At 46.0% G+C, this 17,145-nt stretch overlaps 1 protein-coding gene across 3 annotated transcripts in view; it reads left to right on the top strand.

The window, feature by feature from the left end:
- Positions 1 to 16,150, top strand: part of ARHGEF6 (Rac/Cdc42 guanine nucleotide exchange factor 6) — a 36,736-nt gene extending 20,586 nt beyond the window's left edge. For 2 of the 3 annotated variants that reach the window (XM_064426409.1, XM_064426411.1), the window contains 13 exons: positions 587 to 725; positions 2,589 to 2,648; positions 4,736 to 4,882; positions 5,747 to 5,833; positions 6,911 to 6,989; positions 7,867 to 8,000; positions 8,281 to 8,406; positions 11,162 to 11,182; positions 11,979 to 12,072; positions 13,177 to 13,266; positions 13,975 to 14,074; positions 14,880 to 14,934; positions 15,837 to 16,150. In XM_064426409.1, the coding sequence (XP_064282479.1) occupies positions 587 to 725; positions 2,589 to 2,648; positions 4,736 to 4,882; positions 5,747 to 5,833; positions 6,911 to 6,989; positions 7,867 to 8,000; positions 8,281 to 8,406; positions 11,162 to 11,182; positions 11,979 to 12,072; positions 13,177 to 13,266; positions 13,975 to 14,074; positions 14,880 to 14,934; positions 15,837 to 15,977 (1,273 nt within the window). In that variant the 3' untranslated portion in view covers positions 15,978 to 16,150. The remainder of the gene's footprint in view (positions 1 to 586; positions 726 to 2,588; positions 2,649 to 4,735; positions 4,883 to 5,746; positions 5,834 to 6,910; positions 6,990 to 7,866; positions 8,001 to 8,280; positions 8,407 to 11,161; positions 11,183 to 11,978; positions 12,073 to 13,176; positions 13,267 to 13,974; positions 14,075 to 14,879; positions 14,935 to 15,836) is intronic. The other variant, XM_064426410.1, reaches the window with a different exon arrangement.
- The last annotated feature ends 995 nt before the right edge of the window (positions 16,151 to 17,145 follow it).

The raw sequence follows: 17,145 nt of genomic DNA, 5'->3' as shown, positions 1-17,145 counted from the left end.
TATTTGCCTACCTGCTGAAATCCAGCTTTAATTCAGTGTAACAACAAGCCTGGCTCCAGCAAATGACTCATTCATGTGATTCCTCAGTCTGACCCCTTTTCCTAAATCAACCAAATAATCAGCTTTGGCAAATCTGCTGACACACAGAAGCCATGTTCTGTGGAGCAATGTACATGCCAATACCTGTATCACAGCTTCCAGCAGGGTCTCAGTGCATTGCTGCAGCCTCCTCCAGCTTATGCAGCCCCCACCCCCTCTCCCCATCCACCAGATAGCTGTCCCTGTGCCACCTTGCTGTGCTGGGGGACCAGCTGCTGGCACCAATGCGCCTCAGGAGCTGTGCATTCCAGCACCTGTGGCCACACGGCGTTCTCTCCTGCTTTCCAGAGGAGAATGGTCTTGCTAGGGTAGAAGGTCCCTGCCTGCTCCATGAAGTGGGTAGGGGGTGCTCAGAGGGGAGTTTGTGCTGCCTTTAAGGATGCCCAGCTCAGAGCAGACCCCTGGCCATGAGGAGAGCATGGGCAAAACACAGCCCTCAGCTCTGAGAGCCCTCCCTGTTGTTTTTTTTTGTTGTCTCTTTTTGTAGTGATGAGCTGGAGAAGTTCATGGAGAGCCAAGGTGCGGCCAGCCCAGGCATTCTCATCCTGACCACAAGCCTCAGCAAACCCTTCCTGAGGCTGGATAAATATGTGACACTGCTGCAGGAGCTGGAGCGGCACATGGAGGTAGGTGGGGTGTGGGGCTGCTGGACAGGCTCTGCTCGTTGATGCTGCCAGAGCTGCTCCCTGAGCTTCAAGAGACACCTCTGCCTCTTGGTATATGAGCATTATGTGGCTAAAAGTACTTACCACATCTCCAAGGAGATGTCCCATGCCCCCCAGACATTATCCACCTTTCAGATTAAAAGTGAGAAACTGATGGAAGAGTCTGAGGAATGTTGTGGAAACACATTACCTGCTCTTCACCCCAGCCCTTCCTCAAAGATGGGCCATTTCCAGCACAAATAAAAGCAGAGTCTAGGGTCAGGCTACAGCTGCTGTTTATTTGCACAGCCAAGAGTAAATCTGTGTTTTTGTTATCATTTGATGAGATTCCTAAGCCTGGCCACTCACTCCTGTGGCTCACAGGCACATTCCCACCCCTTGTCCCAGGGCTGTGCTCCTGGGTGGAGGCAGAGCTGCACAGACAGACATGTATCTGGCCTCCAGCACAGATACAGGGGTGCAGAGCGAGCTCCTGGGAGCAGGGAGAGCAGTCAGGGGCACAGAGACTTCCTTGGCAAGAACCAACTGTGCTTCAGGACATTTCTTGCCCCAGGAACTGTAGAGATCTCTGCTACTGGAGCTCTGCTGCTCACTGCTGGTGTACTCCAGCTGCAGGAACGCAAAACTCAGGGGTGGTGCAAGGGGCTGAAGAAAACAGAAGTAACAGTCTGTTTTTAAGCAAGTTTCCATTTTCTCCTCATCCAGTTAATCACCAGTTAATTCAGAACATTTATCCATGACCTACAATCATGCCAAAAGATTAAAACTTCTATGCTTGAGCCAGGGATGTTCCTGCATAGGAGAGGGCATGAGAGCCTTCAGGGTAGGCACACTCAGACCTTTCTGTTCCCTCTCACCTGGTTGAGCTGAGCTGCAGGGACTGAGCTGAGCCTGGCTGCAGCCACCATGCCCCTGCAGGGATAATGTGCTCTTTGCAGGATATGCATTGTGCTCTTTGCCTGCTCTTCGCAGGCGGTTCAGCAGTGGGTTTGGGGACACACACGTCACCTATTTGTCTTGGTTTCTAAGCTGAGTGTGGGAGTTTTGTTGCATGAATCAGTAGGCCTGAGGTTTAAGTTGTGATGCTGTGGGAAGAGGATGGCTGTGTGCAGTGTGGATGTACACCAAAGCATTCTCTGCACCGCTGCAGAGCTGCTGAGGGGACAGGTGTGTTCAGGGCAGCCACTTGTCCCACATTGCAGATGAGCGATGCCAGGCTGCAGGGACAGGTCCATCACAACCTAGACACCTTATGATTTACTTGGCATGAGGACTTGGTGGTGAGGAGCAGGACCTTAGATTGCGGAGAACATTCTGGGAGAATGCTAGCATACAGCTAGGGTCAGAGATAAGAGGCACCATTCTGGTTTTACCTGGCCTAAGACCTCTCTGCTCAGACATGCCCTCCCTTAAAGCCAGAGGTGAAGCTCCCTTGATGGTAGTGGGTTTCCACCCTTGATAGGGCAGTGACTGGAATATCTGGCACTGCAATGGAAGTTTCCTTCCTGAAGGTGCACCCTGCGCTACTGCCTGTTTTCATTGATTTTTCTTTGCAAGTCTGATTTGTTCTAAGTCCAGTCATACCTACCCTTGCTCTGGCCACTTCAAACTCATTAAATTGGTATTAGTAAATTGCATAGCTGCCTTTTGCCATGCCATGTTGAAATGGATGGTGGGGAAGGTACCTGGGAGACTTTGATCTCCTCCTGAATCCCATGCTGCCTGTATCCTCAGCTCTGAGTGTACTGGAACAGTGGGTGGGTTAATGCTCAGGGTGGGTGCTGCTGCTGCTGATGGCTGAGGAATTTGCTCTCCCTTCACTAGGAGGCGCATGCAGATCATGAAGATGTTTTGAAAGCCGTCACATCCTTCAAGTCCCTTGTGGTAGGTGGCAATTCTTAAAATAGAGCCCTCCATTTCAGGTCTGCATTTCATGAAGAATGAGTCAAGCCTGACATTTGTCTCCTCATTAGGAAAAAAGGTCTTTTGGAATGGAAAAGATGGGTTACAAAGAAACATAATTTCACATTTCAAGCCTAGAGCTGCTCCTCTGGCCACAGCAAGTACATGCTGGCTCTATGGTGCCAGAGCAGAGATGGTGGATCTCTGAGTTTCTCTATTACTGAAAGCCATGTGTGGACGTTGGTGGCAGCAGGGTCCCTTTCGTGTCCTGTTGCTTCCAATCTCTAATAATTTTCCACCTGAAACTAGACCACCCCTTCCTCATTGAGAGAGAGGTTAGCACAGCTGTGACTGACCCAATGGGAAGTTCCCCTCTGAGCCTATGGAGTAACTCTAGGTTTTGCTGAGATTTGTTCCACAGGCATCAGGAGGCTTGGACCACATTCCAGTAATTTGTGGCTCCAGGTGCCATGGCCATCGGTGGGGAACAGAGAGAATGGATGAGTCAGAGATAGCAAACCCATTTCTGTGAACTCTGTCACCTGCACTCCTCAAAGTTCTGCTGCACTGAGATGAAATAGAGCAGGAGAAGCCACCCAAATGGACAAAGGTTTTACCTGGAAAAAAGCTTTTTTGATGGAAAAAAGCTCTAGTTTCTCTTGCTTTGTAGCCACAGAGAACCTTTCACTATAACCACTCCAGATATGGTCCAGCTTCCTTCCTTTAGCACAACAGATGTTACCTGTTTGTGACAAATGCAAGTGTTTAGCAGTGCAGATAAAAGATGGGGAGGAGAAAGTTCATAGAAAACAGGAAAGGGCGATCATGTTACATTTACTTAGAAACTCAGCACCCTTTCCATTTATTCTGGAAGTTAATAGGAGAACAACTCATTTAAATTATAAGGTGTCATTAATCTTTAGGAAATCTCGTAAGTGCTGGATGGTTTTACTTGAAATGTGTACTTCGGTGATGAGTAATTTAATGTCATTATGACACAACTAAAGAGGTTCAGTGTGAATTTGAGGTTAGACAGGCAGAGATGGCCCTCATGATGGGCACGTGGTCCTGTTATAGGACCAGGAAGGCTCCCAAGCAAAGGCAGGGAGGGACCAAGGAGCCATTGTTCATCACAGACTGTGATGAACTCCTGTGGATTATATTTGGATTTTTATCCTGGGAACATTGGATTGGGACACTTGGGGAGCCATCAAAACATACAATAGTTGTAGAACCAGAGTAAACCCCAGTTTGGTTCAAATGTGTGTGGTTTCAAACTAGACCCAATGCAGCCTCTCTCTTTGAAGAGCTGGATAGTCAGTGAATTGGAAAGGAGGAAAATCTCTGTCAGAAAAAGGGGTTTGGAAAAACCAAGCAGTTGGTGAAAATAGCCCCGGTTTAGCTTTGCAGCAATTTTCCATGTTGGCAGAGGGGTCAGTTAAACAAAGTATTGCTTGGATTTGCAGGACTGTGTCCAGTCAGCATTGTCCTCTCTTGCTGAGAGCTGATGAGATACTGGTCACTCCCTGGAGCTTCTCCAGTCCCCAGCTGCCCAGCAGTGGTGCAGTCTTTTCAATAACAGCATTTTCAGAAGATTCTTTTTTGTGCTAAACTACAGCACCACCTAGTCCTGCTTTTGGGTTCCCAGATTTTGGTTAGAAAATATCTACCCATCTGACTTGTGAGTGCTACAAGTTCAACTCTGCTGTTTGGACAAAACCGGCAAAATCCTTCTAAGCAGTAACAAAATTACAGAGATTTAGCTGTGCAGCTGTCTTGGTTTGGAAATTGTGACCCTGAGCTCTTAGAGGCGGGGCTGGTTTGGAAAGAAAAGTTTGCTCAGTGCAGTTTGCAATTTCCTTGACATTTGAATGTAATCATTACTTCATAAATCACTGGGATGTGATTTTTTTAACAGAATTTATGTAATGGAGCCAAAGTAGACTTTCCTGAACCCTGACATGACCATCCCTGAGCCCACAGGGCTGTGTGAGTTGTTGCTGGTGAAGTTGGGATGGTTTGGGTTAGCTTCTGCACTTCAGCTAACAAATCTCTGCTGTGATTCCCAGTCGCAATGCCAGGAGCTGAGGAAGAGGAAACAACTGGAGCTGCAAATCCTTTCTGAATCCATCCAGCGCTGGGAAGGAGAGGACATAAAAATGATGGGAAACGTCATCTACATGTCCCAGGTTATGGTGCAGTCTGGGGGAAGCGAGGTAAGGGTGATATTCCTTCTGCTGGCTGTAGACTTCATGTCTGAAAACCCACTTGCTCCTGGGGTAAGTGATGTGAGGCGGTAGTTCCTCTCTTTCCAAGTCACAAACTGATGGCAAATAATGCTGATAAATAATTTTACCTTGGGAAGAGATGTGCAATGGGACTGTGCATGTCTTTGGAGTGAATCAGGCACCCTGTAGGCTTCGCTTCAGGCCTTTGGTGACCCACTTTTCAAGAGAAGAAGTATCTCAATATTGTATAGCACGTTAATTTCCCTCTTTCTCCCCTGTGACTTACTCTGAAATGAGAGTGACTAGAAAATGTCCTATGTGCATCACAGGGGCTGCTCTGACGGCCCACCGCAGAGCTGACTGTGTTTTGGAACTAACTGGAGTGATTCTTGTCCTACTAGTCCTAATGCATCACACCAGTGCCTGACACAGACCTTCCCCAGTGGTGCTAAAGCCATGTGTGCTGCATGCTCAGTGTGGGAAAGTACGTGTTAGCACTGAATTGCTTGCTGTTGCAGTTTTTCCTTGGGAAGGAAAGACCTGTAAAACAAACCCATGCAGCATCTAGTCCCAAAAGCCTTTCTTGTTTGGGATGTGGGATGCTGGGGAACATAAGACTGCTTTCTGAGGCACTCTGCAATGATGGGAAGAGGATTAGCAGGATGCAGACAAAAATTTCTTCAGGGAAAATTGATACATAAATGAGATGCTGTAAAGAAAAATAAAGTCAGAGTAGTTGGTTTGGGGGTGATCTCATAGCCTGTGATTCCAGCTGCAACAGGTTTAGTTTGCTAGAGGCAGGTGCTTGTGATGCATTGCAGACTGGACTAACTTAAATTCTTATCCCCCCAGGAGAAAGAGGAGCGGTATTTCTTGTTATTTTCCAATGTTTTGCTGATGCTGTCTGCAAGCCCACGGATGAGTGGGTTCATCTATCAGGTAGGCCTGCTTAGTTTGAAGTTGCAAGACCTTAGGTGTAAAAAAGCAAAACAAATAGTTCTTATCAAATTCAAGTGCTCTGCCTCCTTGAACTCTGTGTTGTGATGCAAATACCCCAGGCTGGGAACCAGGGCTGGCTTTATCATGTGCCAGGGTAGTCAATGCCTTTGTCCTGTTAATTGGTTAAGCAGCATTTGGTAAGTGAATGCTTTGAAATTTAAAAAACCAAAAAACAAACAAACAAAAAAACAACAAAAACCCCCAAAAACCCCAAAAAACAATAACAACAAAAAACCCAAAACAAACAAACAAAAAAACCCCCAAAAAAACAAAACAAAACCAAAAAACCCCCTCAAAACCTGTTGTTTTATCTGCTGTTTTTGGGAGTGGGGTGTGTGTGTAAGGTGTCCTGATCCAGCCGTAGGGTTTTGACCAGCCACCTGGCTCTCAGTTTTATTCCATCTCTGGAAAATACTTAAAAAGCCCACTGCAAAGTGCATGAAAATTCCATTCCATGAGGTACTATATATAACTCTGCATTTCTTGTGTTTTACCTTTTTCCATACCATCCAATGGCTGTTGAACACTTGGCTTTTCTCCAGCTGTCTGAAACCATCAATACTGCCAGGAAAAAATGCTCTTTTTTTGATGTGTCATTTGTCATAGCAAGGGAGATGAGAAAGATTTGGGAAATATTTGGCTGGGTTTTCTGACTTGACCCACTGGTGGGAGTAAGGTGAGCAGGCAGTTTGGCATGCAAATCAGAGGGATGGGGAAGGCTTTCAGAAAAAGCCAGGGGAAATTGATCCTTCTGACTTGACTGTATAAAAGGTTTGCACTGAATGAAGGGAAAGGGTAGCAGATGAGCCGGGGATGACTCAGCTGTCATGGGAGTCTCATTTTCGGGGTTTGACCTAGTTGTGCAGGGAAATCTTGTTCCATACATTAAAGGAGACTCTTCATGAAGTCTGAAGCATTCACAAATTAATTTTAAATGGCGATTTCCAAAGAGAAAGGAATCAGCAGAAACAAGCAGAACAATACCTGCAGATACTGACTGCTCTTCAATTCTCCCAGGGAAAGCTGCCTTTGACAGGAATGATGCTGACAAAGCTGGAAGATGCCGAAGGGAATGAGCACATGTTTGAAATCACAGGTCAGTGGGGCCCTCTGCCTAGGGCAGTCCTCCCTGTGCAAGCAACAGTTGCCATTGGAAGTACTGGTCTGCCTTCCTCTAACCCCGTGCCATGATCTTCCTCCTGCTCTTTTACCACATGTTGTCTGAGTTTCTGAGCACCCTCTGTCCTGCTTGAGGCAATCTCCTCCAAGTGCCCTGGAGCTCTGCCTCTGGCTGCCTTTGGAGACCATAGTGTTTTGCATGGGACAAATCTCTCGCTTCAGTAGCACTGCTCTGCACTGGAGTGCCCTGTCTGCATCCAGTAGCCATGCCTTGTAGTTCTGAGTACCTCATTTATTTACAGATACATGGTTCTGGTCATGAGGGAGCTTTCATCCCATTTCCCCCTTGAGTGTATCTCATTACTTGTAGGTATACACAGTCATGTCATGCTCAGTGCCTGGGCTGCAGTGCAGCTGTTTGTGCTGGTGGTATTTGTTGTCAGCATCCTGTTAATCGGGGAAATATTGTGTTTAATGACCTTCAACATTAAATGATCCTCACACATTCCTCTTACCAGTTTCCTTAGCATTTCTTGCAGCATCCACACTGTCAGTGGTTACCTGGAGCAGGATGGGCAGTCACATCATCATTGTGGAGGAGATGCTTGGGGACGTGGTTTAGTGGTGTACCTTGCAGTGCTGGTTTAATGGTTGGACTTGATGATCTTAGATGTCTTTTCCAACCTTAATGATTCTTAATGATTAATGCTTCTATCTTTGCCTTGGCCTTTTTGGAGCCACTGGACTGTACAAACTGAGGAGCCATTTCCTGCTGTGCTGAGCTGATTTCATGCTGTGTTTCCTCCTGAGTCTCTACCACTTGCTAAAGACAGTTATTTAACCCTCTGCCACAGGGAACATGATGGAGCGGATCACTGTGTCCTGCAGCACCAGCCAGGACTTGCACGAATGGCTTGACCACTTGCAAAGGCTGACCAAAGGGACATGCAGCACCGTCTCCAAAACACAGTCCTGGAGCCCACATTCGGTAAGTGTCACCTCCTGGCATCTGCTGCCTGGGTTCCTCACTGCTGCCTGAGCTCTCTGTTTCAGCAGCACCCTGACTCGGAGGTGACATGACAGCTGTAAGACACATCCTGCTCTTTGCTTTGTAACCACGTTGTGCTTGTACCATTTTACATGTATCCTGCCCTATTTTTGTTGCAACTTAAATGTCTCAGTATCTCAACACTTGTCCATCCCCCTTCACTTCTCTGCCTTGTTTGGTGGTTAACAAGTCTTGGTTTGCTTCTCATCTATTTTCTCAGACATTTAGTTCAGCTGGGCAGATCCGTGGGCCTCTGGAACCCCCCAAAATCCTCAAGCCCTGGAGCTTGAGCTGCCTCCGTCCTGCTCCTCCACTCAGACCTTCAGCAGCACTGAGTTACAAAGAGGTAATAATCCCACCTACCTATCCAGGACCCTGATTTCGCACAATCCCTAGACCTTGTGTTCAGGTTTCATATCCCACAGCAAGGACACTGAAATGTAGGTTCTTGGGGATGTTGGGAGAAATTACTCTGTCACTTTGGCCCTAGTCCTGTGATGGATGTAGGTTGCTGTCCTGGGCTTTGTGCTACACGGGGCTCATGAGTACATGTGTTTGCAGGCTGGATGTTAGCTGTTGGCTGCCATGGCCAGCACTCTCAGCTGCTGGATTTCACCAGTCCTACATCTGGGTGTCTCATTGAACCCTGTCTTCTGGAAGTGCCATGGTGGAGCTGCCTTCTCTTCTGCTTCCTCCCTTGGTCTGAGCTGTGGCCAGGGGCCTGTTCCCTGCTGGAAAGTGTTCCAGCTCCAGCTGTGGCAGCAGCTCAGTGGTACAGGATTGAGAAGCGATAGTGCACCATGAGGATGAGGCAAAATGCCTGCCCATGTTTCTTGTGTCTTCCACGCTGTTTTGGTGGATAGAGCAGGATGTGGGGCTTGACTCTCCTTTGCCACCCACCCGAGTGTTACACAGCAAGGTCCTGCTGGGAGGCAGCAGCCGAGGGATGGCTTCACCTGCAGGAATCACAGCCTGGGAGCTGGGAGTTGGTGTGGGCAAACCCAAAATACAGCCTAGCTCTGTTGTCACCCTGCACCACAACTGTAGTGCTCTCCTTCCCTACCTCATGTTAGATTTTTGGAATTACTCACCAGTATCTCAGGTAACGTTCCTCCTATTGAGTGAGCACTCTGGGTCTGAGTCAGCTGCCTTTCTTGGTACAGCAGCCCTGAGAGTGTTTCTGCCCCAGTGGGGATGGGGACAGGGAGGGGGCTTGGATCCCCTCAGCCCTCCTAGCACTTAGGGATGGAGAGTCTGGAAGCTGGCAGAATTGTGGGTCTGCTGCTCCTGGCAAAGGTTTTAAGTAGCCTCATTGCATCTTGTTGCATTTATTTCCTAGAATTTTTAAATTTTAAATTAAAGTTTGGGAATTAAATTGGTTAAATACCAACTGAGCAGACTGAAAATTACATAATCTTTGCGTGTTCCAAATTCCTAATGGAGACTAAACTGTTTCTTGCTTTTGTGGTGAATTAAAAATATTGACTTGAGGTAAAAGAGAAATTTTTCTGTGAGAAAAACGACAGATTGAGTGATATCATGAATACCATGGTCCTTTACAATTTCTTGTCCCCTGCCACTCATAGCAGGACTTAAACTCTTTGTATCAAAAGCAGGGGAGAGGTTTTTGCTACAGAGGCCTAGCCCACAGCGAGTCCCAAGGGATAGGATGCTGTATGGTATCCTGCAAGGTGTCATAGGACCAAAAATGTGGCTTCTATGGGAACAAGCTGTGCTGACCATGTCAGTAGAAACCCAAAGGCCAACATGTCCAGCAGAGTTGGGTAGATACTGCCTGGTACTCAGTCAGTCCTGCCTGAGCCTGGGGAGAGACTCATGGACACAAGCCTGTGATGACAGATGGGGAATAAGTTTGGTGGCTGGCCCAAGCAGATCCATATCTGTCTCATTTCTCCCTCTGGGGTGCTTAATCCTTAAACAGAATCCCTATTTCACTGTATTTTTGTTTTTTTTAAATTTAAAGTAGAGCACAAAATAAAAAAATGCTGACAGTTCCATGCAAGCACCTTCCTATAATGAAGATATAATGAAGGAATATAAATTTCAAAGGTTACTTGCAGGGAAGTGAGTAGGACAGTTTGATTAAATGAGCTGAGATTTTTAGACATCCAGTGTTACTTTGTCTTCTCATAGTGTAGGATGGGATGGCATAGTCTTGTACACTTCCTTGTACCCAGGTCAGGAAACCTCAGACTCTGCTTGTGTATGGCACCTCACTCTTGTTATTTCCATTGAAATTGGGTATTTTTCCTGTTCTGTTTCCAGTAATCATTTGAAATGACAGAACAGGTAAATTCTGTGGGTAAAGTGCTGTGTCTGGATTCAGTTTAGCAAAGGGAAAATGATTTACAGATAGTTTCTTCTACTACCTTTTTTTTTTTAACTGGCTGCTTTCCATTAGGTGAAAACTTTATAACATCAGAGTTCAGCACTTTGCTGGGCAGACCTGCAGGAGAGCCTCATGGCTCCCTGGGTCAAGCATTCCAGGGATGGGATCCAGGGATGGAATCCTCCACAGGATGTGCAGGGAGCTCCCCATCCCTGCCAGTGAAGCAAGGAGGTGTTGCAGTGCTGATGCCCAACATGGTCAGGCCTTCAGCGAGGATGGAAGGTCCCCTTTGAGAAGATGGAGTCCTAGGAGATTGTCACCAGGATGGGCAGAGTGTCCTGACATCCTGACTAGGCTGAATTGAGGCCCTTAGAATTGGTGTTGAGTGCTGGCCCTGAGCATTTACTGGGACTTGGATGGAGCCAGGCACATGGGGCTCCTGCAGCTGTAAGCACCAGTTTAGGCAACCAACATCCACAGACACCCACTACTAACCAAGGAAGCATGTTCTCTGTGTTTAGAGTGTATTAATGCCCACTCATCCTGTGTCTCACATGTAAATTTTCAGTTTTGCATGACATGGTGCTCCTTTGCATGTTGATAGTGCTTTAAAACCAGGACAGAGGGTGTGCTGCATTAATCTCAGGACTAACATTGAAATGTGGTTTAGAATTGTGGATTTAATGGACTTGGTGATAAAAATCATCAGTCTCTCACACTCATCTTCTCTTTCTTTGCATATTCATTGTAGAGGATGTCTTATATCTTAAAGGTAAGGGTAGATACATCTCTTTGGCTTGTCGTGGCACAGAATGCTTGTTCCTGTTAATGCTTCTTGTGCTTGCATGACCCTAATTTTGCCTTGTTGTATCAGTAAGTTATTGTCAGAGACAGTAGCAGCTGGAAAATATATTTTGAGATAACTCTCAGAAAGATTTAGTGTTATGGTACTTAAACCTCCTGGCATGCCTCTTCTCCTTTAAATCCTTATTGCATGTAACCTACTAATACTCTAATTCTCTCTAAATCAGTAAGACTTTTAACTGAGTGAAGGAGATAAAAACTTGTGTTTCTTACTCACAGAGTCATAGCAAACACTAACTATATGTGTGTTTATCTGTTCTCTGTGTATATTTGTATGTGGGATTTATACTCTTAAATTGTGGGCATTTAGAAGTGGAGCTATTTGCCAACTCTTTTATATTAGAAATTAAGTCAATGGAATAAACCACATTTTAGGGTTTTCTACAGTTTGTAAGCAACTAAAAGTGCTATGAATGTATTTGAATTCCTTGGCCAAAGGATTTTTCAGAAGAGTTGAATTTACTAGAGGAGCCTGTCCTGGCCCAAACCTGCAGGTGCAATTCCCACTGCTGTTCAAGGGAGCAGTGGGTCACAACTGGTACATGTGAAGGGCAAAAACTATAATTTTTCCCAACTTTGTCACTGTCTGCTTTGTAATTTTCTAAAGTGTTGTGTGTAGCATGGGTAGCTACACCCATCTGTGCTGCTCCACTGTTCCGGCTGCCTTTGGTTCTGGTTAAACACAAGAGTCTATTTCTCTGTAGGATTCTAGCAAAAGTCCAAAAACAATGAAGAAGTTTCTTCCAAAAAGGAAAACTGAGAGAAAACCATCCGATGAAGAGTTTGTTATTCGGAAAAGTAAGTGTTGCCCAGAGATGCTTTGGCTGCCCCATCCCTGGAAGTGTTCAAGGCCAGATTGGATGGGGCTTGGAGCAACCTGGTCTAGTGGAAGGTGTCCCTGCCCATGGCAGGGATTGGGACTAGATAATCTTTAAACCCAGCCATTCTGTGATGCTATTTTTCTTTTGTTTTTGGAGATTTCTGTGTTCTCAGTGATCTCCATGGGGCTTTGAAAACACCCTTTCTTGCAGTGCAGGATGTGACAGGATGCTCTTACTCTGAGCCTACATGCTCCTGAGCATGGGAGACTTCTTGAAGTGCACTGGTCATCTGATGGATTCCTCCTCCCTTCCCAATTCTGACTGCCAGACATGCCACCACCCTCCTTGTGATTGCTAGCACAAGGTCATGGGTTGTGGGTGGTCTTATTCTGAGTATGAAGCCAAGGAACTTCTCCCAAGCAGTTAAAAACTGCACTAAACTGCACATGAAGAGTCAACAAAATATGTCTGACAGCTGGGACAAACCCTTACCTGGCCATGCCAGAATGTCCTAGAACAGTGTCCTTGGGGAATTAGGAAACAAAAAGATCCTCATCCCGACAGAGGTGTTCACCTGCAAAGAGGGATGTCTTGAGAACTCCCTAGAGCCCACTTGGGGCACACCCTGGGGGTTTTACACAAAAGTCAAGTCATGGTCATGCTGCCATGCACAGCTCCATGATTAGCTCTCTCCCTTGAGAAGATGGCACTGAGCAGAGGCTGGAAATTAACACTTCATGTTTCCAAGTGCTGCTGTGGTACTGCTATACCAGACCTCCCACATGGGGTTTGATTTGCCTTCCCATCTCCCGGTGCTGCCTGCACCCAAAGTAAGCCGTCACCCCCTGAGATTTGCCAACATGAGCAACTAGAGATGAGTTTTCACACCATTTGGTCATGGTGCTTGATGCCACAAAGGCCAGAAAATGTAAAGGACCAAAAAACAGATTGGCCAAAGTCCCAGAGGTACTCAGCCAAAGAAACAGCATGATCTCTTAAGGGGCTTGGGTGCAAAGACTGGGAGAGACAAGGCCAGAGTACCTTGATTTTTGTGCATGCTGTTGTTTGCAATGTTTTACAGGTACTGCTGCGCTGGAGGAGGATGCTCAGATCCTGAAGGTGATTGAGGCATACTGTACTGGGGCAGGCTTCCAGCAAGCTCTCAGCTCAGGTGGGCACACAAACACATTATTTAGCTTCTACTCTGCCCACAACACTGATAACCCCTTTGGGAATAAACAGATGTTGCATCATACAGCAACAAGACTCATGCTAGGAAACTGTAGTGTTCAATCTTTGAGATAAGGAAGCTTCTTCTGCCTAGTGGTTTAGTTGCCATTGTTTTTCTCCTAAACACAGAGAATGAAGCAGGTAGGAGGGCAGATGAGACACTGCTATTTCACCAGTGATTACCTGATGATAATCTCAGGTTGCTTATAGCTTTAGAAAGGAAGCATGAATATTATCTCTCAATCAGCTGCGTGTTTAAGAACAACCTGCTTCATAAGAACCTATCTAACATCTTCACCTCTGGAAATATAACTATTTATCATTGCTGGTGAGATGTCAGCCAATTAAATCTCTGAACTTTCAAATAGTGGTACAGAGAAAAAAGGGAGGCCATGGTTCTTTTGGGAGCTCTTGACCCTAGTCGAATGGTTTCATTTATAAGTCATGATGTAACTTTAGGTGCAATGAGTACTCTTGAAAATTTTCCACTTGCTGCTGTAGCTCTGGGTTAGTGGGATGTAGCTGACGTCTCCAGCCTGCCCCAGGCTGATGGTGGAGCAGGAAAAATGAGAGCTTCTGTCTCTGATGTAGCATGGGCACCAGGGAAGATGACCCCTTTTTCTCCCTCATGAATATTTCTTGTACACAGGCTCCCGTAAAGACTCCATCCCCCAAGTCCTTCTTCCTGAGGAAGAAAAAATCATCATAGAGGAAACACGAAGCAATGGCCAGACGGTCACAGAGGAAAAGTAAGCGCAGCTCCTTTCCACTTGCAGATAGATGCCTGTCTCACTTTTTGGAAGGGCATTAAAAACCAATGCCTTCTCCTGTGCCTCCACAGAGGAGCAGGCCTGGTGTCATTGACTGCTGCCTTAGTTCTGGCAAAGAACCACCAGACAATTTCAATGGCTATTTTGTCCCTTTTAAGGACAGGGCCACCCTCCCAGCTGCCCTGACATGGCCGTATCCCTCTGGGAGTCTAGATCCCCATTTTATGGCTTATCCAGATGTAGCATAATGGGGTCAGTGAGGACAGAACCAAACAAGTGGCTTTTATTTTTTAACTACTGCTGTACTGAGCTGTTGCTGCCCCTCAGGAGCCTGCCTGGCACTGCCTGTTCTGTAACTTGTGCATCTGGGTAACTGTGTTGAGCCTCTCCCTTTCCAACCCAGTCAGTGTGTTATTTTCACATTTGATATGTTGCAGCACAACTTCAAGGACTCAAGGCTGCTTTACAAAAGATACTCAAGCATTTCCACCTTTAAAGTCATTGTCATTTATTGCCATAGCATAAACAAGGAAACAAAAACCACAGACCTTTGCTGATAACTCAAAGCAGAACAAGATATCAAGGTTTGAGAAAAGAGCCCTGAGTTTTGGACCAGTGGCATATAAATGCTCCTGGGCTGTGTTTCCAGAGTCCCCTCCCAGGCAGCAGCCTGATGCTTGGGAAGCAGAGCCTGGCTGCTACTTTCCTGTCAGGACTTCTCATGCTATCACTGTATTCCTGCACACCAACTCTAATTTCTTTTTTCTTTAATTTATTTTTTCAGAAGCCTTGTTGACACAGTTTATGCACTGAAAGATGAAGTCAAAGAGCTGAAGCAGGTAATTTGGGTGGGATTGTTTGTGCTGGGAGTTGAGTGACAACCATCCAGTCTGCGCTGGATCATCTTTTCCTGGTTGGTGCCAGGAAAAGTCTTGCTGATGCTGGTCCAATCCTGCAAATTCCTGAACGAGCATTAGTTTTTTTCTGGTTTATCTCCCTGAATCACAGAATCATAGAATCTTTAAGGTTGGAAAAGACCTCTGGGATCATGGAGTCCAACCATCAACCCAGCACCACCACTATGTTCACCACTAAAGCATGTCCTGAAGTGCCATGCCCACACATTCTGTGGACTCTCCCAGGAATGGTGACTCCACTACTTCCCTGGGCAGACTGTTCCAGTGTTTGACAACCCTTTCCATGAAGCAACTTTTCCTAATATCCAACATAAACCTTCCCTGGCAGAGCTGGAGACCACTTCTCATCCTCCAGGCTTGAGTGCTAGAGAAAGCAGGAGGGAAGGAGTAGTTGGTCTTTGTGGTAACTTGAAACTTTCCCCATATTCTAAAAGCTCTTTCATCTTGACCATTCATTTTATAGTGGTCTGGTGGACGCCAGTTCTTGTAGAATCAGGGGAAATATGTCCTCTTCCCTCCAGGCCCAAGTCTGGAGGTGGGAGAAACCATCAGAGGAGAAAAGGGTTCTTCAACCCAAGATAAAATTAGGTTTTCAGGAGGATGTTTGTCTGCCCAAAGTCAGGGAACTTCTGTGCAGGTCTGTGAGGTAGTAAGGGTGTGTTTGGGTTACTTGTGGTCTGATCCACTTATGTTCTTCATCCTCACAAACTCCTATCAAATATCTCTGTTATTTCATCACCTCTGAGGCATATACGTGGAGTACCTCACTGCATAAAGTGCATGGGCATAACTGCATCTTTATTCCTTTGTTTTTCACCTTGCAGGAAAACAAAAGGATGAAACAGTGTTTGGAAGAAGAGCTTAAATCCAGGAAGGACTTGGAGAAGCTGGTGAGAAGGCTGCTGAAACAAACAGATGAGTGTGGCAGGGAGGACACCGGGCGCAAGTCATCCCTGATCGCTTGAATTCATGGAGAAGCTGCTGGCAGTGGTGTGTGACCTCATGTGTATTTTTGGGAAGTGGAACTGGATCCTTTGCCTCTTCTTGCTCCTTATTTTGTGGTTTGGGGTATTTTGTTACCAAAAAAAAAAAAAAACCAACGACAAAAAAATCATAGAGAAAAAAATAGCTTTTCTTCCATCCAGTAAGGAAATAAAGCAGAAACAATCAATCACAACTGGACCAGTAAGCAAGCAGTCCATGATTCACAATTCATCTGCAGCAACTAATACCTCATTCTACATGCTACTGGGAGCAAATACAAACTCTGCTAGTGATTGTTGCTCACAAAGGCTTGGGCGGCAGTTTCCTAGAAGAAGCTTAAGCACTTTTTAATGCTTTCATTCTTTCCAAAAGCACCAGTACCTATTTATTGAATGAAACCATTACTGAGGTGGCATTGAGCAGAAACCAAAAAAAGCACCATGCTCCTCTTTTCAGATAATCACAACTGGGGAAGCTTTTCCCATCCATCTTCTTTTTCCCCATTAGTTGACTGTAGCAAACTAGAGCCCAGCAATACTGTGGTTCCTGTGTGGCCTTGATACTGATTAAAATGTGCAATTAACATGAAGACATTTGAACTCCTTGGGGGAAGCAAGATTTGGAGCACCTGTCAGAGCGCATAGGAAGTTATTTTGCACAGTGCTGCCTCCTTACAGCTAATGATTAGCGCAACAGGTAACTGCTATTTTGCCCCCATCCCTCTTTTTATGCATGATGTAGAATTCTTACCCCCTACTTTGTTTTTACATTGAGTGTCCAGGTATCCTAGGAGATGATAATTTTGCTGTGCTTCCTCTTGCAGGACATGCTTTTCTCCATATGAAATGTAAACACTGCTTGACAACAAAAAGCAACCCCAAATGTGCTGGTCCCCTGCTCCCTTCTGCCTACTTCATGCTTTCCATCGCTCCTTCCCAAAGGTTGGGAATGTTGCCAGTGGCCACTTCTCCCCACAGGGACTTTCTGCTAGGGAAAAGGAATTTTCTCTTTGGATAGGGAAGGTATTTATGCTTTGACAAGAGCTAGAACGCTCCTGAGGCAAGGGTGTGCAACACCCTCACAGATCCCTGCACAGCTCCTTGAACACAGCATACAAGAAACATGCATATGTATCAGCTGTCCTTATCT

The sequence above is a fragment of the Passer domesticus genome, chromosome 7, assembly GCF_036417665.1.
Source record: "Passer domesticus isolate bPasDom1 chromosome 7, bPasDom1.hap1, whole genome shotgun sequence".
In the NCBI taxonomy this organism is placed as follows: domain Eukaryota; kingdom Metazoa; phylum Chordata; class Aves; order Passeriformes; family Passeridae; genus Passer; species Passer domesticus.
Note: the sequence above shows the minus strand (reverse complement) of the source record. Positions and strands in the feature narration are given on the sequence as shown.